The sequence below is a fragment of the Lepeophtheirus salmonis genome, chromosome 10 (assembly GCF_016086655.4).
Source record: "Lepeophtheirus salmonis chromosome 10, UVic_Lsal_1.4, whole genome shotgun sequence".
Classification (NCBI taxonomy): domain Eukaryota; kingdom Metazoa; phylum Arthropoda; class Copepoda; order Siphonostomatoida; family Caligidae; genus Lepeophtheirus; species Lepeophtheirus salmonis.
Genome location: NC_052140.2, coordinates 6,018,596 through 6,044,119, shown reverse-complemented (window position 1 = coordinate 6,044,119; position 25,524 = coordinate 6,018,596). Strand labels below are relative to the sequence as shown.

At 31.1% G+C, this 25,524-nt stretch overlaps 1 protein-coding gene across 1 annotated transcript in view; it reads left to right on the top strand.

Moving 5' to 3' along the window:
* Nucleotides 1-14,607: 14,607 nt before the first annotated feature.
* Nucleotides 14,608-25,524, top strand: part of LOC121125611 (uncharacterized) — a 30,647-nt gene continuing 19,730 nt past the window's right edge. Inside the window, exon 1 of the mRNA XM_040720797.2 lies at nt 14,608-14,953. Coding sequence (XP_040576731.1) covers nt 14,875-14,953 — 79 coding nt within the window. The 5' untranslated portion in view covers nt 14,608-14,874. The remainder of the gene's footprint in view (nt 14,954-25,524) is intronic.

Sequence of the window (25,524 nt, the reverse complement as noted above, 5' to 3'; positions counted from 1 at the left end):
TCATATTTAAAAGAAGGGCAAGGGCCCATAGATTTCATTTTGCCCTAGGTATCCCTCACACTTAAAACCTTCCCAGTCTGTGGTATCTCCGAATTGACATCGTGCGGGGTAAGTGCTTTCTCATAGCCAAAAAAATATTTTTGATCCTTAAAAGTTGGATTTGTCCCTTTTTTTATAGTTTTGTGTTAGTTAAAAAGAAAGCTTTGATCTTTAACCTTGCTCAACCCTTATTTTAGCCTACTCAGTAGTTCTCCTTTCTTTGGGCATTCGACAAAGAAGTGAAAATACATTTTGATTTCATTTTTACCTAAAGTGATTTTTTTCCCCTTAAATGTAAGTTTAGAGTTTGTGAAAAGAAACTCAGTTACTGCCAATCTTTCCTGAAAATACATCCTTATCATTGTTATATAAAATAAAAATCGGTAGAAAGGCATATAAAAAGCAAAACAAAAGCTCCAAAGTTGGGGCATAGAAATATTCTTTACAAAATAAATTCCAAACTAATCTTAAATAAAAAACTGTTACATTCTTTATAAAACACAAATATAATGTTTTTTTAAGTATTAACTAAATATTTGGTGTCATTTTCACTTGTATTCTTATAGTGTATAACACATACTGAGTTTTTATTCAAATATATTTTCATTGTTCGTGTCATTTAAACATTGTCCCTTTACAAGCTTTTGCTTGCTGTTTATCTCAAAAATTGATCAATAACTGTTCCAAATGAGGATAAATTATAAACAAGGTAGATTACATAGCCGTGCAGATAAATTTTGACCAAGTTTATGGCCGCCAAGATGTCAGTGATGTCTAGAAGTAACTTTTTTATCTGGAGAGGCTCTTTATGGGTTATTTATAAATTTCACTTCATGAGGATAGAGCACAAAAAAAAGATTTGCGGTGATCAAACTCCATTGCACAGGACACTCTGCCCCTGATATCATCAGACTCCTAATGTACCCAAACAGCAGCGAGGTACAAAATACCGCCAAGTCCAAGAGTAATAGAAAGAGGAACCCCAAGTCCCTTACTGGGATCAAGGGGTCATTCAATGCTGACCCAGGCAAATCCATGTCCATTCTTGCAAAAAAAAAACAAAAAAAAAACACTACAGTACCCTCTCCAGGACCCTCAATGAAAACTTAAGATACAAGAGCTATGTCCTAAGGGTCAGACCCCTTTAACAGATTTAATGTAGCTCACCAAAAAGGCTTGCTTGAAGAAGACTGGAGGACATTTTCGATTATTCTCAGATGAGAAGTTATTCACTAACGACAAAGAATACAAACAGCCAGAAACGCTGATAGATAAGTAAAGAAACTTCTGAAGTCCTTGTGGTGTTTAGGACAAATAAATCAGCTACCTTGATGGTCCTGGACGTCATTAGTAGTAAGGGTCATGTCATGCAATCCTACTTCTTCAAACCCAAGCAGAAGGTGAACAAAAAGGTCTACCTGGACGTGCTCAGGCCCTGGATGGACAAAGTGGCTGGAAACAGAACTTACGCCTTCCAGCACGACTACTCCCCGCCCATACGGCCAAGATTGTGCAGGAATGTCTGAAGGACAATGTGCCTAATTTGTGGGACTTCAAGATCTGATCCTTCAACTCTCCTTATCTTAATCCGTATTGTTATCTCAAGGAAAATTTGGAGGGGGAGGCCTGTACAAACTATCATAACTCAGTCTGGAGGCTATGAAGTCGTCCATCAGGTTCCTGCCGAGCTCCATAGACGCTGTAGAGGTCTCAAAGTCTGTTAAAACTTTCAGGTCCTCTGTGGAGGCTGTCCTTGAATCAGGAGGGGAAAAAAATTATAAAACATATACAAAATTGTATCACTTTCATTTTCGTTTTATAAAGTAATCTCCAGAACCATTCATTATGGATCTTGGTTGCCTTAAGCTTGTTCCCCGTACATTTGTTCTTGCTTTCATGAGTCAACAGTAGGATGTTTATTATTTTGTTGAAATGTCCGGGTCTCCAGGTCAAAATCCGTTCCTTTTGATAAAAAATACAATTGGGAAGGTATGATCAAAATTGAACAATGTATAGAGGTAGTTCAATGACCTCAATGTTTGGAAAATTGGCATTTTTTTCAAATAAGTCTTGAATGCGGTTTACGATACAGCTTTTTATGATTTAATTTTTTTTTAAAACACTTTATTTACTCGGATATAAATATTAGTGTTGTTCTAAGAAAAAAATATTTATAATTTGAATTACAATGCAAAATTTTGAAAAAGAAAACTAATACATCAAGAAAATATTCCCTGTAATTTTTTTGTATTTTCCCATTTTCTTCCTGCCAAAAAAAAATCGTTGTTCTGGTTGTGTCGGTCCTTAATTTAGGATGTAAAAACAGTCCCATTTATTGGTCCTTAATAGGTGTCCCAAATTTAAAGTCAAGTACTTTTGTTTACAATTTAAATCAATTCGTTATAGAACTATTTTCTTACTACAATTATGAAATATAGTTGAAGAATATTTGGTAACAAATAATACTACACAATACTTTTTAGTTTCCTTTCAAGTGAATTACCACTGATGGTAATTTGAAGAAAGATAGAAAGGAGATATATTACTGAAATATATTTAATAAAGGAAAAGGTAAGTAGGATTATAGTTTATTCAAGAAAAATAGGGTAAATATCAATGTGAAAAGATAGACACTCTGAAAAAGCAACGCTATCTAGTAAGTTATATCTTAATGGCTTATTTGTTGCCAAATTGACTGGAAATAAATTGGCTTCTTCAAGAATGGCTATATGATTTTTCCAATATATCATCATTTTGAATAAAATAGGATTATCTGTGAATCATCTAATGTTATTATAAATGAAATATCAAGTTTTTGGGGGAAAACATGCGAGTAAGATACCTCTTCTCTAGAGGTACTATTCTTTAAAAGCTTCCAAAAAAGGTGGCAAATGATGGACACAACTAATTATGAGCCTGGAATTGTGAATAGTGAAATAACATGTCACACTGTAGATAAACGACAAGAAATTAACAATTTTGACAACAAACACCTTCAACGGATTCTTTAAAGAGATGACTGTGCATAATTATTGGAATTCTCAATTATTTCTAGGTAGTACTACAAACCATGGAATTAAATTTATATCACTTGTTAAAATTCCACAATCTTTAGTTATTTAGAGTATTGTATAAATATAAAAATTTGTTTTTATAATAGTAGTTTAAATTAACTGCTAAATAGGAACGAAGATTCCAAAAAATTTGCAACTTTATCATGTAAATATAAATGTGAAATCATGGATCTTCATTCTTACAGCTTCAAATGCTCAATTTAATTATTTTATTTTGATGAAATACATGTGTGCACGTCTAAAACTGAACACTTTGATATTTTTAAAAATAGTTAAATAATTCTGTAATTTTTAAAGTGGTCCAAGAATTAATTTTTTTAACATGAAAGATGAGAGTCTTAGACACATGTCTATTCAATATGGCCGCCCATGTTCTCCACAACCAACTCCAGCCTAGACCGGAACTTGCTGCATGAGATGGCGATGAAGCTCTGGTCGAAGTTGTCTGAGGTATTCTTGAGGGCAGATGTCAGTTGGTCCTTGGACTTGTATTGACCTCCTGACAGAATCCCCTTTAAACGACCAAACACTGCGAAGTCAAGCAGCGAACAATCAGGCGAGTGAGGCGACCAAGAATTCCGATCGAAGAAGGTTGAAGTCTCAATCGGAAGGAAGTCTGGGTAAAGTTGCTAGTGTGGCAGCTGGCACTGTCCTGCTGCCACCACCACCTGTCCTCGTAAGTAGCCCTAGCCCAAAAGAACACATTGTCCTTCAAGTATTGGCAGTATGTCTCGGAGTTAAGCCTCTCGTGGTCCTCTAAGAGGATGAGATCACATTTCTTCACTTTCACGGCACTTTTTCACGGCAGCAACCATTTCGTCCGACCTTCGAAGCCTTGACTAAGATCTTGTGGTCACCTCAGGAGTCCCTTTGGCTACCGCGATGTAAACGGTGGTGCGGCTGCAGTTCATAACCTTGGCAATTTCAGTGGGAGTTTTTCCCCGCGCAGAAAGTTCCAAAATTGCGACTCGACGTCTGTCCATATTATCGACTGTTGGTTCCCTGTTGCTATTAAGATTTTGCTGGAGAACTAGTCAAGACCCTTGCCTCAAAGTATAAACCGGTTTCAACTCAATAAAATCACGAATATGTGCATGGCGTAAAATTTAAAGGAGTGTTCAGTTTTAGACGCACACACCTGTATCTATATAATTATTCTCAAATCAATACTTTAATTTCAAAAAGTCTCTTTCAAAAACTTTTCAAACATTTTGGGCATTTATCTGAGGTGTTTATTAGTTTCATTGCAATTTGATAGTCATTGCTGTTAGGCATCCAAAAAAAAATATCATTCATAGGAAATTTTTTGCCATAAAAATTTTGTTACAAAAAAATCAATCAGATGCTGAAACTTGCAGAAGAGTTTTTAAAACTCGATCCAAAATTATGGCCAAGTAACTATAATTATACGAGAACCCTTGAAATAATTGATGCTCATACAGTTATCAATAACCAAGCAAAGTGAGGATTGACACTCATAAAATACAGTGGATCGTTAACAGCTAACGAATCTTATCTTCAAGTCTTATTACAAGTTGTTGAAGAGCATCAAAAAAATGTAAACGTACTTTAAAAAAAAAAAAAAAGTCTTTAGGCTACCTTAGTATTACATACATATTATTCAGAAAAAAAGATAACTATTTATAGTTATGTACATATATTTTAAAATAAAGTTTCATAGAGTAGAAATGATTATTTTTATGATATAAATTATCGTATGTTAAAAAAGTTATAAATAAATAAAAAATGTATCGCACAAAACAAAAGAAAAAAATATTGATGATAGTTGAGTATAAATCTCTTTCTATAAATTATCAATTTTTAAAGCTGTTGAGCTACCACTAAACATAGTTCAATTTGACATACAATTTACCAATGGTATTTTTTAACCAAAAAGAACTAACTTCGGATCTACAATTTAAAAAATTAACAAAATGAAAATAATATATGAAATTTTTTTTTAGTTTTGTATTGAAAATGAGAAAATATAAAAATATTTTATATGTATTCGTTTTCTCTTCAACTAATTTGCATTGTAGTTTAGATTATTAATAAACTTTTCTTGGAAAAACATTAATATTTCTTAAAGTAAATTAAAGAATTTTTTTTAAATCACATCATAAAAAGCTTTATTGTGAATTGTTTTCACGATAATCGAGAAATAAGTCAATTTATATGAAAAAATTGGTAATTTCTAAAACTTTGAAGTCGTTGAGTTACCTCTAACATTTGTTTAATTTTGCTCAAACGTTGCCAATTATAATTTTTTTCAAAAAGAACGTATTTTGATCCGAATTCCCGGACATTTCAACAAAATAAGAAACACCCTAGTCGACAGGCTAGAACAGCAGAATCACTACTGACCAAATAAATATAGGACAACATCCTTTGGTTCATCTAATTCTCCATCCATATGCAGTTGTTAGTGCATCCAAGTGATCAACTCTTCCTTTACCCTTATTTTACTTAATAATGCCTTCTGATTCTGACGCTTCCTTTCAACTCTATTCAACCATTGGATTAGAAAATAAAATTTATTTGATACTGTATTTATAAACTTTGTTCACGGTTATATATTTTCTATGAAAAGAAATTCTTACAATTAACTATACTAACCTTACTGACGAGAGGTTAATTTTTTAACCATATAATTTTAAATCAAATTAAAATGTAAAAAATAAATGGTAATGAATAAAAATTGATTCTGAGCAACGTCAAAGTTCACGAAAAAAAAAAAAAATCTTATTCAAATTTAATATTACTTAACGAAATATACCTTCTTTTTCTTTTCTAGAAGCAATAATTAAAAATTAAATAACCATCTCAATTCGAGCGTGACTTTTGGGTATTGAGAAGCTCAGTAGATATTTATAATTTTTTTTTTTAAATAATATGTAAGTAAAGAACTCAGGACTACCGATAAACAAAAATTAATTGATAAATGTTGCATTTAGATTTAAAAACCTATAATTATTTGTCGTTGTAAATTAATAACCTATCCCCTGAAATGGATGAATCCTGGGACTTTGTAACCCATGATGTGTACATAGGTCATACCACAGAAAAATAAGTCTTTTAAATATTTTTTCAGCCAATTTCAATAAAATTTGGTATGTCTTATAACCTAATTTTGGGAAACTCAAAAATAAAGTTCGGATCTCTTACCCCATCCACCTTTTTGTTCTGACCTCATTTTAATATTGAATTTGATCAAAATCGTATTGAAGCCCCGTACTTTTTGGATTGTAATTTGTAAACCAGACATCTAATAGATGCTTGTCGTACATCATTTGATGTCTATCGAGAAATGGCAACAAAATATGTATCTTTCTCCAAGGTTTCAGACTTCCTGGCAGCACAGACGGTGGTCATGGTGACGCCCAACTGCTTGGAGTGCTCGAATTGAAATTTGTCGATCACTTTCAAGTGTCATTTTCTCGACTTATAGGTGAGCTGAGGAGCTCAGATGTATTTTGTTTTGTAACTAATTGCTGATGCTTTAATATATCGAAATATGAATTAATTTCAATCACTTAAGCTTCATTAATTGAATCAGTTAGTCTATTAGTATTTTGGTTCATAATGGGATTTCAAATCATGGAAATCGTGGAGTCTGACCGTCCTGTAACCACTGTTTTGAATACAAAAGAGATAAACATTCATGGAGAACAAAAAATCCATTAAAAATAATGAATTCCAAATTATTACATCTAATATTTTTACATAACTGCTTCGGTGTAAGATCGGGACAAAAATTATCATCATACCCCATTGATAAGACGAATGCTCAGGATCCCTGTATGGATGAAAGATTTTCGTAACTTGAGCTATGTCAATTGGGTCACATGAGCTGGATGCTCGGGATTGTGATGTGTCTGTCATTATTCAATATATGAAAATTGAAATTAAATTTTGTTACATATTTATGAAATAATTTTTACTCGTTGTTGTACACTAAATTTTCAATTTGAACTCGTTTGAATGTTCACTATTAACTGTTCAACGTTGAGATTTTTAATGACTAGTCCCTATTGCTTAATCAATTTCAGAGAAATAAAACGAAATCATAGTAATATCACAAATTTCCAGCATCTTTTAATGGAAATGTCGTCAAACTACGAGTCACGGGCTACATTTTGATGGCCTCCAGCCCTTCTGACCTCTGAGAGATTTTGGATTGTTGAAAGGATCTTGTACAGAACGAGGGACTGTAATTGATCTACTACATCTCATAACATATACCATATTTCGGCACAGAGTTCAGATGGACATGAAATTATTCTCATTAATCCTTGTAATTTCGAATAAATATATTCTCATGGCCTTCCTTTTCAACGTGTTTTTTATTTATAGAACTGGCGCCAAGTCCGTACAATATACAAATTATTCAAATATGGAAACGTGTAAAATACTCCAACCTCTCAAATAAAGTCATGAATAGACTTACAATTTGTGAGCAATAGCTCAATCGCTCATTTAGCCGCGTTTTGTAGGGAAAATCCAGCTGCAAAAACCCTAATTCATTAGGATCTCTTTTTGGAGGTAAAATTATATATATATGATGCAATCAGAGTTATGATCAGATATGTGAGGGAGACATAATTTGACTACAGGAATTGGAGGAAGGAGAAATTTGTCACACAATTGCAAAATTTTGGAGTTCCATTTATGCAAAAGATTGGACGTATATTCAGTGGTGGTGGTGATGATAAGATACCTCCATCTAACAAGACTTTTGAAGATCTTGCCAACTTCCAATTTGTTCCAACTACTAATAATAATCGAAGGTAAAAATTAGCGGAAGAAAACCTTTTAAATCTTGAATTGTCGATAAAATATTGCAAAATTTATGAAAAAAAAACACTAATGGCTTTAAACTATCACCATAAATTTTTTTTTTTTTTTTTTACAAATACAAATGGCTCAACTTTGATATTTAAGTGCTCATTTTTAACTAAAAATCACTCAAAAATCCTAAGTTTAGTCATGAATATTCATTTATGTGAGAAAAAATATATATCCAGAGAAATGGAAGTACTTCAAGGGAAAAGTTAATAAACAATTGTATTATAGAAGATATTGAAAAAATAGGGATAGGAGATAATGTATTCTAAATAGTGTTGGATTGATTTTTTTATTGGTCCGATCGTTTTTTCCATTCAACAGTCTTAAGGAAAGATACATCAGCTATTTAGTCCTAGCTATCATTTATTTTCTTCACTCCTAGCTGGAATTGAAGAATATATAAATACTTAATATAATAAATTATAGCTAGAAATGATAATTAAGTATCATTTCTAACTTTCATTAATTATTGACCTATACGATTGATAATTTTAATACAATTTATAATTATTTATTATATTCTTTGATAATCATTATATAAATACGACACTGTGGTTATGTTGTTCGAAAGTAATGCTTCGAAACGCACCGTGTAGCACTTTTTTTTTAAATAGAGGAAGTCTGTTTTCATCAATCATATTGATGAGGATTAATCATTGCATAAAATTAGAGTGAAAAATTTGTTTGATTATTTATTAGTTTAACCAGATGAATGACGAACAATGATTGATAATAGTAGTACACATTAAAAGTTGAAACGTATGATGACATTGTGGCCATAGTGTCATTATTCATTGAAGGCGTTTGATTAAAAGTACTCAAATGTTTTTAAAGAGTACACGTTTGAAAAAATTTCAAACTTTTATGTAATATAAACCCAAGACTGCATCTTGGGTTTAATCAAATAAAAAAGGAAAATATACTTGGTCATAAAAAAATATATTAATTATTCTTTATTAGATTACTAGCGATAGTTGCCGGTACTGTTTGGAGTTATTTGGTATCGTCACGGGCGTCCACAGGGCGTGGCAGGAGTGTCTGTAGCCCCCTAAAAAATATCAAAATTTCGAAAAAAAATAATTTACTGTGAATGGATTTAAAAAAAAAAGTAATTTAAAAATTAAATTTTTGTGGATAGATTTTTGGAAAATTTTCACAAAATATTTCATTTTTTGAAAATAATTTTGGACTTTTTTAATTATTTTCCAAAAGTTTAATATTTGAAATTTTTTTGCAAAAATTTAATTTTTCGACTTCTTTTCTAGAAATTTTAATTTTTTGTGAACAACTTTGGACTTTTGCTTTTTTTTTCCCAAAAATTTAATTTTTTGTGAACAGCTGTGGATCTTTGAAATTTTTTTCAAAAATGTTTAGTTTCTAGATTTTAATTGAAAAAAAATCCAAAAACCATGCTCCACACATAAAAAAGATATATATTCCTGTGGACGCCCCTGGTCGTCGAACATAAAAGTTTTGCTTCTAATAATATAAAAGATAACTCCCCCATCAAGTCCTTGTTCTTACTCTTCGTTTTTCATGATCACACTCACACGTAGGTAGCTACTCACTCAATACTTCGACGTTCTTTCCTCAAAAATAAAAAAATAATAGTTACAGCTTGATTAAAAAAAGAAATTGAAATGAGTAGATGAGCCAGGATGTTATACCCTTTCTTTTAGCTTAGCATCATCTAATAATATCAAAGTAATTTGTTTAAATATAACATAAAGTACTTCCTTTCCCCCTCCCTTTTAATATGAATTGAATTAGTGCTGTATCAGTCCTTTTTTAGGACTGAAGTCCCGGCCAGTTCACTCTCGGTCCGTTCCAGTTCAGTCCTGCATATAAGTCCTAAATAATAATAAAGTTCAATCCTTGATGACGCACCTCAACTTTATTTCTTCTTCCTTAAATAAGTTCTTGTACTAACAGTACGACGGACCGACAGTCGGTCCCAAAGACTGGTAGGACCATTTTAAAGACTGGATTGAGCTAATAAATAAGGATTGACAGAACAATAAGTTGAACTAAAGGCCTTCAAGATTCAATTCATTGTATACACTGCTCCCTCTGTAGAGTACTCTCTTTTTTTCTTCCTACTGTATTATGATATATGTACATAAGGAAGCACTTTACAAAGTGCAACAACCTGTGTCTATTTTTCATACATTCATATATACATAGAAATAAACTTTGTTTTATTAATATAGATTAGATGCACAAAAACCCAAGATTCTATATTTTCTCTAAATCAAAACCCAATTGCCCAAGATGATACTTTAAATCCAAGATCTGGTGGGAAACCCCAAGCACTAGCAGCTCTGCCTTATGATTCCATCACTATTGGACCATTCACTTACATGCACAGAAGCGTCTGCAGACAATTTTCTATCTTTCTTTATTTCTTAATGCTCAATTTGTTATCTCAAAAATTTGGGAGGTTACGTTATTGTCGTCTGGGCCACTTTTTAGTAACGTAATCGGGGTGAAAGTATCGGTTTCAATATTATTTTAATATAGCAGCGTTTGAAAGGTATCATATCCCTAGAACTATAATGGTACTGAATAAATAGGGATGGGTAAAATGTAGAGAAATTAGCAGTTTTAAGATTAAAAGAAGGAAAATAGGTGGATGCTATCGTTCTTTTCTGCTCAATCTTTAATAGATCATCCTGTAGTTACCATACCTCTCTCACTTTCTAAATGTTGAACACCCCCCTCCCCTTTTTATGTTATTTTATTTAAAATGTACAATACATGTTAAAATATAATTTTACAATATTTTCCCTGCACTGATAATTCTCTAAATATTGACTATAGCAATAATTCATTTTCTCCTTACAAAATCATATAACAGTCAGCTGATGTTTACAAGTGACAATTATATAGTATATTAATATCACTCACACCTTCCCCTTGCGCTCTACAAAATGCCCATTCCTACTGAAATACCTATACACTATAGTGACTGCAGCTAATAGTCAAGCGTTGATATTCTAAATTTGTAGTTTTTAATTATATATATTAGGACTGGTACGGTACGCCCCCTTTTTGGTTTGATATATTTTGACCCTAAGTCCGGTACGTATATAGACTATAATAACATATTAAATATTTTGATATTATATAATTATGGTTATTTTTTATTATTATTAAAGGAATTAGATTGTGAGTTAGATTTTAATCTATAAGCATCTTTTTATGTAAGAAAATATTTATGTATTTCCTTAATCAAAAAAAGAGAAAATAACTCACAATATGATAAAATACTTCCCAGTTGATGAAAAGGCAGTGGTATTGTGGAGGGATCATTTAAATAAATTTCCCAATGTTTCCAAAATAGCCTTTCGATACCACGTAACAACAGGTACATCTATATCAACAGCTGGCGATATTGTGACTGCCAATCGGTCTTGTTTATGAGCAAAAAGTGTAGACAGAACAATTTATATATTCATGTGTAATTGTACTCAAAAAACACAAGGCACATAATTTATTAACTATCCTTTAAATACTTCAATTTGATCAAATGACCAGATAATGTGTGATAGTTTTCTAAAACATTTTAGATGAAAATTTGTCATTTTCCATTCACTATAAATATAAATATTCCATTCATGTCAAACCTCTCCAGCACTTCGTGGGATCTTAAGATAAGTCTGCCCAGACCACTAGGTAACCAAGAGTTGTTGGTTCTGGTACATAAAGAATAAATAACATTCAGTGATTAAGTATTCCCTTTTAAAGTGAAATCCATGGCTAGACGATGACATTAGACGCCAATCTCCAATCGTTATTGCAAATTTGTCATATTCTCTGAAAAATGCAGTGTTCATGTGCACTAAGTCAACCCCTTTTGGGCAATCTCACAACAGATGTTTTGAAGTCTCTATACTGGACTTACAGAATTTGCAGTCTCTATCCGTACCTTTGACTCTCGATTTATTCGTAAAAAGAGTTGAAGTAGCTATCTTGTAGCGAAACCCCTTTTCTTTTGAGTCTATGAAAGTTATGCCAAATATTTTGTTTTTTCTAGTTTTTGGGAACATCTTCAAACGGTTTAAAAAATAATGGACGGAAGTGTTTACGCATTAAATCAGCCGGAGAACTCACAATTTGGCTTTCTATGGCTTTCTTGCAGATACTTGAAAGAGGTAAGGCTTTTAATGCCAAGTAGCACGGGATTGGGGGCTATAAAAAATTATAAAATACAGCTTAATCATTTTTTTAATAAGTAAGGAGGTCTTTGGCGTGAGAACTGTGGTCTTGCTTAACAATTGATTTCCATGGATTGATCATTTGTTTCCAGTAAACGCTAACAATACCTAATGACATAGAATTCTGCAGGACCCATAAAAAGTATTTTGTTGATTCCTTTTAAAATTGTCTTTCAAGCATTTTCCTAAGAAATCCGAACAACTTCTGAGTTGCCATGTCAAGTTTAAAGATTACAACATATTTTTTTTGTATATTTTTAGAACTACGCCCCACGATGAAATTGTAGTACACTGGCGGCTCTTTGAAAGATAAGCTCCCTCTGAAACCCATATAAAAATTTCCCAGTATGATCTGTATTTTGTCTTTAATCTTCTCTGAACGAGGAGTATACCTATGTAAGTGGACTATTCCGGGTATTGCGACCGCATTCCAAATTTTACCCTATCAAAGAATTCTGAGAGAAACTTTGCAAAGTTTGATGAGACAAGAATATAATCTAGTCGACTTCCCATTAGTTCACCCAATTTATTTTTTCTTATAATACGTCATATGCAGATTACTTCTTTTATCAAAAAGACCTGAGTCTTCATGGTGAAACTTGGAAATAACTCCCTCTAGGTCGTGTTTATTTTTAAAATTTTGTGAACCGCTATAATTAAACGTGTCCCTTCCAATATGTCGAGTGACATTTAGATCTTCTAAAATTAAGACGTTTTGCTCTTTTATTACAGAGACTTTATTTGAAAAAGGTTATTCTAAAAGGTCAATTTCTTAACCTTTGCTATCTGACTATCGAGTGACATGTTTTCTTTTTCTAATTTTATTCGGTTCAGACCTTGGTCTGTCGACTACCTCAGTTTAGACCGATGGATAGTCGGTCCAGTTCATTCAGCCCAGACCGATCGAATACTAATAGTTATTAACTAAGTCCTTTCAGCTATTGCATAAAAGACATATTTGGACAGCTCTAAGGACTGAATATGTTTCTTAGGTCGGACGAATAGGACTGCAATCTTTTTAGACCAATTGAACACTAGACATAATAAAATTCAAAGTACCAGTTTTTGTGACAATTAAATTTTGAAAAGTACCAGTATTCCAAACAAGACTCGTTGCAACTGGTTCAGTCCCTCCTATTTTTATACTAGCGACAGTATCCAAAATTGCCCAGAGTAATTGTATAGCGGCTAATATATCAATTTTTCTATAATAATATAGAAGATCATTCCCGAAGAAATATTCAGGGTTTTTCATGAACACACTGCCACGTAACTACTCAATACATTAAAACTTACATCAATTCATATGACGTGTTCCCTCCTTAAGAATATTAATGATATTTTGCAGAAACAAAAATATTATGTTGGGATGACTGATGAGTACTTTCGTCTAAAGGAAATCATTTTAATTTTACCAGTCTCTTTATTTTATTCAAATCTTAATATATAACATGGACATACATAAGCGACAAATAAAAAAACGGAAACAGAGCTCTTGTTATACACACACCCCTGCAGTATTTCATTAATCCAACAATTACATTATCAATTCTGATATTTAAAAAATTTATATGATTTTCATCAGGGAGTACTACACAGATACAGTGCACCCTGTATGAACGTTGGATGATATATCAAGTGGTGTAAATCACGTGATTTTTAGCTGGCCCGTGTTTTTGGAATTGGTAATCTGAAGAATGAATTTTCTTTTCCTTTGCAGTTGTGGTTATTATTTAATTCCTGACATGTGAACATCCAGTCCTAATTGGATTCAATTATATTCCAAACCTGGTTAAACATTCGTGTGTTCTCATAAAAGACGAAGGTTACTTTGAGGATTTGTTGCGGAATTATTATTCTAAGTCTTTGTTGGACTCAGAGTAGAATTGGGGATCGACATTGGAGTAATTCTAGCAAAAGGTCCTTGTTTATATCCTTTTTTCCTTCCTTTCTTCTACCAGCTGATTGTAGCCGATCTCCTCCCAGGGAAGTCCGCAGAAGGTGGGCTAGAGGGGATGCATACCCCACTCCCACCCAAATTAAAGAATTTTTGCCTCTTATTTGATATTTGTTTGCCATTTGGACAAATTATGCAGCAAATCAAAAAAATATATATTTTTTTTGTCAATAGCTGTAGGATTTTAAATTTTAAATTTAACTTTTTGTGAATAACTATGGACTTTAAAAAAAAAATCAAAAAAGTTTAATTTATGATTAAAAAAAAAAAATCAAGCCTAATAAGACTGCAATGTTATATGTTGTATCAAAATATGTTTTTATGTTTATGTTTATATGATTTTATCATATGTTGTGTACCCGTGACTCATTTTCCTATATTCAAACATGCATACAGACAAGCTTGGCTTCATTAATAAAGAATCAGAATTACGAAAAAGGAAGAAAAAAACCCCGGTAGAACGTCGAATTCATTCATTTCTTTTTTTATAATGAAAATGTGTACATCAAAAAACCAACATCGGCTTTCTCTTACTTAATAATAATACTTATCTACCAAAGAGACAACAATAAAGAAGCGTGAAGAGCATCGGACAAGCTGCGCCTTACGTGAAAATTTCAAAGGGGTTTCTTTAGGCAAACTACCAAAGGAGTAGGGGTTGGGAGAGAGAAAATTAAAAAAAATCGTTCACTTTATAAAGAAATTCTGTTTCTCCAGGATTCTCATTTATGTTTTGTCAGCAATGAAATACTCTCACACACAAATACTTTTTCTGGGGATCGTCATTTCTATTAAGACTGGATATTCACAACAGATCAAAGGTAAGTAATTCTAAGATTTGATTCGGTTTTATTTTTCTAGAGAAAATAATTAATAATTTTATAAGACAACTCGTCATCGATAAAGAAACAAAACTACGGGCCCTTTAGTTTCAAAAGTATCCTTATGTGAAATAATTTTTCTTTTAAAAATATTCCATTCCGAAATTAATTATGGATTCGATATTGTAGGCTCAGGGATATTTTATGTAGGTTTTTGAGACTCATGGCCAAACATATGCAATAATAGATTCAACAATACATTGAAGTAAATTCATTTGAAAAATTAGAAATCCAAATTTTGTTACAAAGTGAGCAAAGTTTCGTTAAAAACAATACGTGCTTTGAAACAAATATACACCGTTTAAATTTTTTAATATGAAAAAATTTAGACTTTTTTATTTTGCTTATATTTAACTAATCAAATCCAAGACTGATAAGTATAAGTTATACTCAATGCGCTCATGTTACACGTCCCTCAGGTCATTTTGACGCGTACACTTAAAACTAAAAAAATGTTTTATAGAAGTACGAGTATTTTGTAAACTAAATTTTTCCTTTGTCATATGTGTATGGTGTTTTTTTGGGGTGAGGAAAGAGAGGAATTTGAATACTTTTTATAAAATTAAGTAACTAATTTCTAATCTTTTAAACGTACTATTAAATTAGTTTTGTTGAAAAAAAGAACATCTGCCCTTTCATTTCCTCATAATTTTTTAGATAGTCCTTAAAGAATTGTTTTTTGTTTTTTTTAAATAATATTTTACTATTTTTTTTAAATAATGTTTTATTTTTATGTTTAAATGACTTTTTTTTTAAAGGCAAAGCATTTTAGTAGATTGTGTTTATAGTTCATTAAATGCCGTTTTTACCGAATAATGTTAAATTGTCACTCTTAAAATGCCATTTTTATATATAAGCAGTGGCGTCGCTAACCTCTTTTTTTTTTTTGGGAGGGAGGGGGGGGGCCTTGAGCACCCCTTAAAGTTTCTGAAGGCCTCCCCCTAAAAGAATCATATTTATATACAGGATTGATCTTATGTAGTGGTACATATTTTAATGTTTCAAGAGTAACATTTATACAAGAGGTTTTGTGAGTACATTTATATAACCAAATCATCTGAAAATAGTCCTTTGCACAACTTTTATTCAATATGTGACACATAAGCCCGTACTAAAATAAGATGAACAATAGTTTAAGACTTTTGAACAATAATATCTATTTAATTGTTCAAGTATTATATAATATTGAAATTAATTATATAACTAATCACTCCTATTCAGTGATAAGGTCATCAACGTCCCTAACTTTGTGATTTACCATGTGATTAGTGTTCTATCTTCAATCAATAAGAAGTCATTCATGGTTAATTTCCCTATCAGGCATATAAACCATTTTTTCAATTTATATCTGTTTGCGTATTGCAATTAGAGCATTCTGCCAAATATTATAATTTAAAAATATTTTTGAAACCATTTCTCACTCTCAAATACACATTTTCTAAATATCATTTTTGCAAAAAATATATATATTTTTTTTTTTTTTAATGACGGATTTTCCAATTAAGAACAGTATATAAATTCAAAATATTTTCTTCTCTATGAGCGACAGAATATCCATTTAAATAAATTACAAAAATCCATAGTTATTCACCAAAAATTACAAACATTAAATTATTTAAAAATCCACAAAAATAATCCCACAAATAATTTCAAATATGAATTTTTTGCTCTGATGCTTAATTTGTCGAATAAACATTTTTAAGAAAATAAAAATGTAAACAAAATTTGAAATAATACTTTGTTTAGGGAATATATTTTTTTATTTTAAGATAATACATAAATAATCAAAATTTTCCAACTAACATTCAATTTTTCCGACTATAATTATCCATAAGCAGTGACCTTCTCCTCCCGCCCTCACCCTTTCCCGTGTCACTGATTTTTAATTTGAATTCCTTTAAATACTACTTGAATTCATTCGATGTGAAACAACTCCAAGGGTTATAACAGTCAAACCCGTACACTGTTTTAAAACTCTTAATTTGAAGAGGGGAAGGGTGGAATACGTCTATTATGACTAATGTATTATAATTTTTGTAAAAAAAAATTATATCTAAATGTAGTCTTTCTCAAAATGTAAATAGTCCAGAAGGAAAAATGCTAAAATGAGAGTTGGATCTGAGTTGTAACTTACATTTAGGCCATGAAAGTTTTGATACTTTGCTAATCACCTAAATGCAAATAGACAAATAATAGTGATCCTGATACCATTCTGGTAAATATTATCAATGACGATTCTTTAATATTTTAAATAACAACTTTAAAAAACATTTTGCTAAACATATATTTCTAATAATTAAAATTATTAAAATAAATCGCCTTCGTTTGTTTAATATAAATAATATGAACATTAAATAAAGGAAGGCGATTCAACTGCCCGGCTAGCTTTTTCCATCGCAAATTTTCTCAAGGCGAATAATCCCACGTTCAACTTCCCAAAGGCAAGCTTTAAATAACAATTTTTTCACGGTCCGCATGTGTTCAGAATACTTTGTTCATGTTTACCATGTGTTTAATTTATTTTTTATCAGTTTTCGAGAATTTTATATCATGAGTTATTTTGTTACAATTTTTATAAAATTATACGACTCAAGTTACATGTTCACATGATCGTTTTTTATATCTTGACGAATATATATAATAACTTTTTTTTTCATAACATAGAAAAGTAACCGATAGTTAAATTCAAATAACAAATACTAGTACAAAAGAATCGAATCTATTCTAAAAATAGATAACTCAAAACAGCACAAGTTTAAATATTAAGGGAATTAGCTAATTGTCAAAAGTTTGATTCCTCCATTTTTAATACCATTAATAAAACATTGTTAAACTTTTTTAAAACAATTTTTTTACCATTGAGAAATGACGCATTTTATTTTGTGTCTTTATTAATCACATTAGAAATTATGACTCATCCTTATTTCAAAATGGCTTGTGATATTTATATCATAGTCTATTAATTATTTTTATAATAATTTAAAACTTTGTGGTTCATGAATAAACGTGTACATTTCAAATGAATATTTTAATATACATATTAATATATTAGTTACTTCTACCTCTGTAAATTGTACATACTAATAGCATAGAATAATAATTTATTTCATGTGTCAACATGAAAACAATCCTGGACAAAAATTAAGAAATGTAGAAAATCCCTATTTACTTTTTTTACTTCGTCTATGCAATTGCAGGGTGTACGAAAATTAGGATAATCCAGAAAAACGTAATACTGGGTGGTCTATTGAAATCTGAACACTAACTAATTCAATAATTAATAAAGGTGGAGGGATTGAAATAAATTCATATTTTGATATATTAAAGTATTACAATTAGTTACAATATAAAACAAATCTGAGCCCTTTAGCTTACGTGAAGTTGAAAAAATGACACTTGAACACTATTCACACACTCCAAGCAGTTGGGGGTATCCAAGACCACCATCTACGCCATTAGCAAGTTCTAAATGTTGGTTGACAAAAAACAAAACTGGAACCAGAGGAGTTTAAAAAAACAGGCCAATCCCCTCAAGTCCAAGAGGACCAATGCAAAAGATTCGGAGTTTCCCACCGGACTGTCCAGAGAGCTATCAAAAGGGGGGTTGGATAGAGCCTTGTGAGGGTGTAAATGTCAATTTTGACACAAGCAATGAAAAAAATATCTTTTACGTAGCAAGAATGTTTTGAATTAATCCTTTGAACACATTTTTAGACAATTTTAGCCCACTTACAGCCGTAATGCCAACCCCCTCGACTACACCATTTCGGTGAATGTCGAAGGGAAGGCCTGCAGCGTCCTTCAACCAAACACCGAGTCCCTTAAGCCCACTCTTAGCCAGCACTGGGACGTAATGACAGAGGATTACATCCACAGCGGGTAACATACCTTCCTTCACCACCTGGAAGCCATCCTTGCCGTAAAGTGCTGCTAATTTAATGATTAAGAGAGGTCAGACAAAAATCTAATTATAGTATTAAATTTTTCAAAATTATATTCTTAATTAATAAATTATATCTTGTTGAAGTTTAAAATTCAAAGTGCTCAGATTTTTATGGACCACTCGTTAGCAAGTTTATTTTTGAAATTACGAAATTTAAACTTTGTACATATATTTTTAAATTAAACTATCCGTAACATAAAAATTTCATTCTAAATGGCCACCCTCAGCCATCACAGTTGCCGTCCGAAACTACAAAATTCCTTGACGGCTGCACAGACAACTTCATGAGCGATTTTATTCCATGCCTTAATCAGCAAAGTTTTCAGGCTGTATAATTATTCTTACATATCTTTGCCTTAATTATGGACTACAAAGATCCATAGGATAAAAAAAATAGGGTAGTTTTGGGGCCATTCTTCCTTGGAGTTTGTGTTTATTTCCTTCCTTAACGGCAGCTAGTAGCTGATCTATTAAAACGTCATGATAGCTAAGCTGTTCTCCTCCCAATCGTACTTCAAATTGACATGAATCCTATAATAAAAATACATCATGTTTAAATAAAAACAAAAAAAACATTAACGATCCCGATTAACACATTTCTATCGCCAAAAAATGAATTAAAAGTCAGCCTATATTCACATTAATTTAAACTCGTTGAGAGCCAACTCCACTATTTTTGGTGAAGGGCAGGCACCAATGAAACGTGCTGCAGAGAACAGATTCTAGAGCCTGCATATCACCTTGGACGCCAAACAGTGTCCCTCGTTGGTTCCTTCGAAGCCGTACAAAATCTTATCTGGATTTGGGTTTCTCCCTATATTTTCTCTTACACTCTTCCCAATGTTCTCTGTGATACCAATCAGAGTCCCACAGACCCTTAAAATGTGAGAGGTTGTCATTACTTGATTGCAATCCACACAGAGTGCCTAAGCATCATTAAAATGTCTCCCAGTAAAGAAGACACCACGACGACATCCGATATTTCAGATAAATTTGCTTTGTTTTGAGGACTGGATCCCGGATTGTCTTGAGAGATTGATCTATTTTCCATCTTCAATACTGTCCTAGCAAACTTGTTTTAGAAGTCGTATTTCGCCAAGTTAATCCTCATCTTCCTTTTGGGGATGTTATATGGACTCCCTTGCTTTGTAATGGGTTGAGTGTGAATGTTTGTCATTGTTTAAAACTTACATTTGATTTATTAGACGTATATAGGATTTTGCAGCCCTTGAAATGTTTTAATCAAAGCAATTAGTTCACAAAAATAGACAATAGTTCGTCAAAGAATACAAATGTAATCCACACTCAATTTGGATAAAAATAATTCTGGTTTACTTTGGTGTTGACAGACCAGAAATACTCAATTTATCTTTTTACATCCTTTAAATATACAAACCAATATTTCAAAGACATATTTGGGTCAATTATTGGATTGTTGACTATAATTTAGAACTTCCATATAATTTATGAGCCTTAATTTAGCCACGATATGGCTTCTTTCAAGCATAAACTTGTAACTCCGCATATTGTATATGTAATGAGTTAACATTAAAACAATTTTGAACAAAACTCAAGAAAATAAAAATTCCGAAATTATTTTTGTACATCATATCAAGGGGATCCACAGAGAGTGGGCCCGAGAGGCTTTAGCCCCCCCCAACTTAAGGAATTGTTAATTTTTATTAAAAAATTCAATATTTGAAATTTAATCTAATTTTTCATTTTTCTTTTCCAAAAAATTGAACTTTCCAAATTTTTTGGACAAAAATTTGATTTTCAGGAATGAGGTACGATACCTAGGAATGTTTAAAATAGTTTAAAATTTTAATATGATTTCAGTGACTTAATTTGACCGCAATATTGCCCCTTTCAAAAAAAAAAAAATTGCAATTCCGAAATAAACAATAATTCCTTAGAAAGTACAAAAAAATTCAGGTTCCATTAAAAAAATCATTCTGGCTTTCTTTTGCGTTGACGGGGATCATGTTGGGGATTATTTTTGGTGTAACGTCACTATTTTGATGTTTCCATTTTGAGGGTCCAAACAACCATATTTTAGCAATAAAACTATTTGTCCATTAATATTAACGAAAAATAGTGAGCTATTGGATGTCAAATAGGAGGAAACCTTACTCTATATTAAATTTTATAGATCTATTACCTAGTTTTATTATATATAAGAACTTAAAATATATTAAAAATATCTTATTAAGAATAAGATATTTTTCACTAATTATCCTACCTTTCTCGTCACTAGTTGATACAAAAAAAAAAAATAATGATTGAATAAATCTAGCAATTTCATAGGGCTTCTCAGTGCATGTTACTTTGATTTAATTCAAATATCCCAGTTTATCTTCTGCATCAAGAAGTATTCAGTGAATGTATTATATGATGGAATTTTATCAAGGTTTTTTGGAAATTAGTTCATTTGATGTAATAGAAATATTAACATTGATCTCTTAATCCTTTGTTAGAAAAATAGGATTTTCTACATTTTCTTGATGAAATTGCTTTAAATATGTTTCAAATACATTTTAGTACTGTATGCTTTTAAACAATTTTAAGTGTAAATACAACCTTTTGTTATTGCAAAAATGTATTTTCTTGGAACTATTGGCAAATTTTTCATTTTTAATCAAGCTTTTGTTAATTTGAACAATTTGTTCACTTTTAAGTTGTTCTTTTAATTTTTATATTTCTCTTTTTTCAATTTAAAGTACACCATTGCTACAAATATAATATCAGCTGTTATCCCATATATCAAACTCAATCTTATCAAAGGTAGTGAATACATTATTAGTAGCAAAAATTCATTATAAGTTATAAATAATTCATAACAGTTTTTATCAAAATGAAATTATAACATTTTAATTATAAAAATCACAAATAATATCCTTTCGGTTCCCATATCTGATGTTGTTATAATTAATTAGCGTAATCTTGAGTCTATGTGAACGGTTTACCTAGAAATAAAATTCGCTGAATATTTGGGTTAACGTTTAATTCAAATTCATTAATTATTAAAAATTGATGTTCACTAATGAAGGTTAAAAATTGTGTCTTCTATAATGTTTATGCAATTTATGAGGTATGAGTAGAATTTCAAAATTATGGATATCAACCAAAACCGAAAATAAACAAAATTAGTCACATATAATTCATAAGCCCTTATAAAATAAGTGAAAAAAATGTATTAAAAATATCTTATTACGAATAAGATATTTTTCACTAATTATCCTCCCTTTCTCGTCACTAGTTGATACAAAAAAAAAATTAATGATTGTATAAATCTAGCAATTTCATAGGGCTTCTCAGTGCATGTTACTTTGATTTAATTCAAATATCACAGTTTATCTTCTGCATCAAGAAGTATTCAGTGAATGTATTGTATGATGGAATTTTATCAAGGTTTTTTGGAAATTAGTTCATTTGATGTAATAGAAATATTAACATTGATCTCTTAATCCTTTGTTAGAAAAATAGGAGTTTCTGCATTTTCTTGATGACAGTAATTGATTTAGTAAAATAAATGGTACTATGGGAACATATTGAGGCTATATTTGGTTAGTAGCATCTATTTCAAGAACAATTTTCATCTAAATTGGTCAATACAATTATTTGTGATGGGAGATACCCTGTGAAAAAGTTTACTAAAATAATATACAATCTATAATAAACCCAGTGGTATTTTTTTTATTTGATGTTAATACGTATAAAGTAGGCGATGCCTTTATAAAGAAAGCATTTATTTTGTCATTGTCCGTCCTGTTGAAATACTTAGAAAATTCCCCCTTGTAGAGCTTGCTTTCGAAAAGTTTTTTTAAAGCAAAATAATATATAAATATATTATTTACAAATCAATAGTCAATATATTTTTGCCTACGTATTTTACTACTAACATAAAAACAAGCTAGATTAATTTTTAGCAAATTGGAGTCTAGATTACATTTGTATTCTTCAATGAATTATCGTCAATAACTAGTGATGGGACGATTCTTAAAAAAATAAATCCCGAAACGATCCTAGTAAAAATTTCCGATGCAGATTCTTTTATATTTGAAATAATAGTTAAACAATACTATTTTACTGTCAGGTGCACTCACACGATTACTTTTTAGTGGGGGTGGGGGCTTGGTTTTTCGAATTTTTTTTTCAGAAAAAATAAAACATAGTTATTCACAGAAAATTAAATTTAATTAAATCTAAATATTTTGAAAAGTAAAAGAGATGGTACTACGGGAACATATCGAGGCTATATTTGGTTAGTAGCATCTATTTCAAGAACACACACAAACTTTCATCTAAATTGGTCAATACAATTTATTTGTAATGGACGAGACCTTGTGGAAGAACATCATCTAATTTTTTTTTGTTTAGAACACAGCTCAGTTACATCAAGAATATCCTCTGGTATCCAAATATCACAGTTTATGACGTCTACAGCCGCTGGAAGGAAGGAAGGGCATATTAGATAAAAATCCACAAGTCCCGGAATGAAAAAAATATGCACTCCCATAGTCCTCGTAAGCCTGAAACGGTCAACAGGATTATATTTTGTAGGAGATTGGTTTTAAATTTTTGATTGAATTTCAATCATTCATATTTATTCACCATAGATTATATTTTTTGAAAAAAAAAAATTAAATTTTTTGCAAATACATTTCAAATTTATTATAAAGTTATTATTGTAAGCCATTGTTAGACTGTTGTTGGACTCAGAGTAGAATTGAGGATAAAGATCAGAGTAATCCTTGTCAATGTCTTCTTTTACTTTCTTCTCATCATCTTTTCCTATCACAGCTGATCTAATAAACCAGATAGTATTAATTTTTGGTATAATTTATTTTTAAACATGCCCAAAATACACATGATTTGCATCCATAGGAGTGTAAGTAGATGTAAAAAAAAAAATTCCAAAAACCAGGACCCTCCCCTTCCCCCAAAAAAAAAAAAAAAAGAAGTATATATATATGTAATCCTTCGGACGCCCCTGGATACCAACATCAAAATATACATAATATGAAGTAAATAAAGCATATTTTTTTACTATTTAATTTAGCAATACTTATAAATAAATTTTGTGGGCTGGACTTCACCTGTGGCCACTTATTGAAATGTACTGTTCTATACCCAGAGCACAAGTATAGCTTCTTTTTTTTTCCAGTTTTTATCCAATATCTCATTGAAAAATTGACAAGATTATTGATTTATTGTAGATTGACATTGTATAAATATCATCCATGCATGTACACGATTTAAAATGTCATCCATGCATGATTATATTGTAAAATTTTCCTTCAGGCCCTTTTCTGCTCCCCCATGGCCTTCTTCCTATGCGTAGGAGTGCTGCTATCTCCATCCTCTTCTCGTACTGTTTGATAATGGTGGGTACTTGGACAATGTTTTTCTTAGCAATAGACAGCTAATTATGTATTCTACATTCGAAAATTGTAAGAAAATGACTCTTAACCTTTCAAAATTTGGATAATAGAGATGAGTAAATAATAAAGACTGCCGGTATTGTTATATATGGAAAAACATAACAATAAATAATTTGTAAATTCAGTAATATATCTAATGGCCTTTTACATGTAGAAATGGAGAAGAAAAGAATAAATTTAAACTCTATAATTGTTACAAATTGGGAAGGTTAAAGTATCATACATGGATATTATTTCCAATAACCCATTCTTGTAGGTTACACATAGATAATTTGTTAAACAAAGGGGGAAACCATTCATTTCCACTAATGTCTATTGCTACCTTTTTTCTGTAAAGCAAGCTTTTATTCGATTTTAATTGGATATATATTTTTTTTTTTTTTTTGCCATGTATTTCTTTAAAAAAAGCATTTGAATAAAAAAAAATTATTGATGAGGTTTTATATATAACTATACGACAAAAAGCCTTTGAAATCATCAAAATCTAATCTTAAACGCATTAGGCTTTCTAATTTCGTTTTCTTTCCAGGGTTTCATAAACAACTTAATAATCAAAAAAAGAATATGTACAAATTATTTATACATTTTTACGAAATTCAATATTACTTTTAGACCAACTTCCTTTTACCTATGAGAGATCCATTTCTTATTAGTATATGAGTTAATTAATGATTTTTTTACAAACTGAATAACTCAAATATGAAAGCATATGAAACCTTTCCGAAATCCTTCACATATCTCCTCATTGTCCAATCAATCACTGACATTGAAACCCTTACCATGCTGCCTCATCGATGAGGCCATACTTCTGGTGATCGCAGAGTCCACTTCCTCCATCATCCCGATTTTCTGGCGTCTACCGCTGAAGCAGACCTCTCAAAGGTATGACCTAAAGCCATTATATTTTTATCTTGTAAACACCCCCTCCAAAAACACCCTACGACCTTCATGATCTCCTCAACACTACTGCCTCCGTGGTGACAACTTTTGATTTTGAAAACTGTTGTTGCTATTGTTTAATTCTGGAAAACAGAACATCTAAGTATATAGTAATAACTGGTACGTTTGCACATCAAAGACAAAGAGTAAGAATCTATATCATTGGTAGATACGGAGAGAGAATT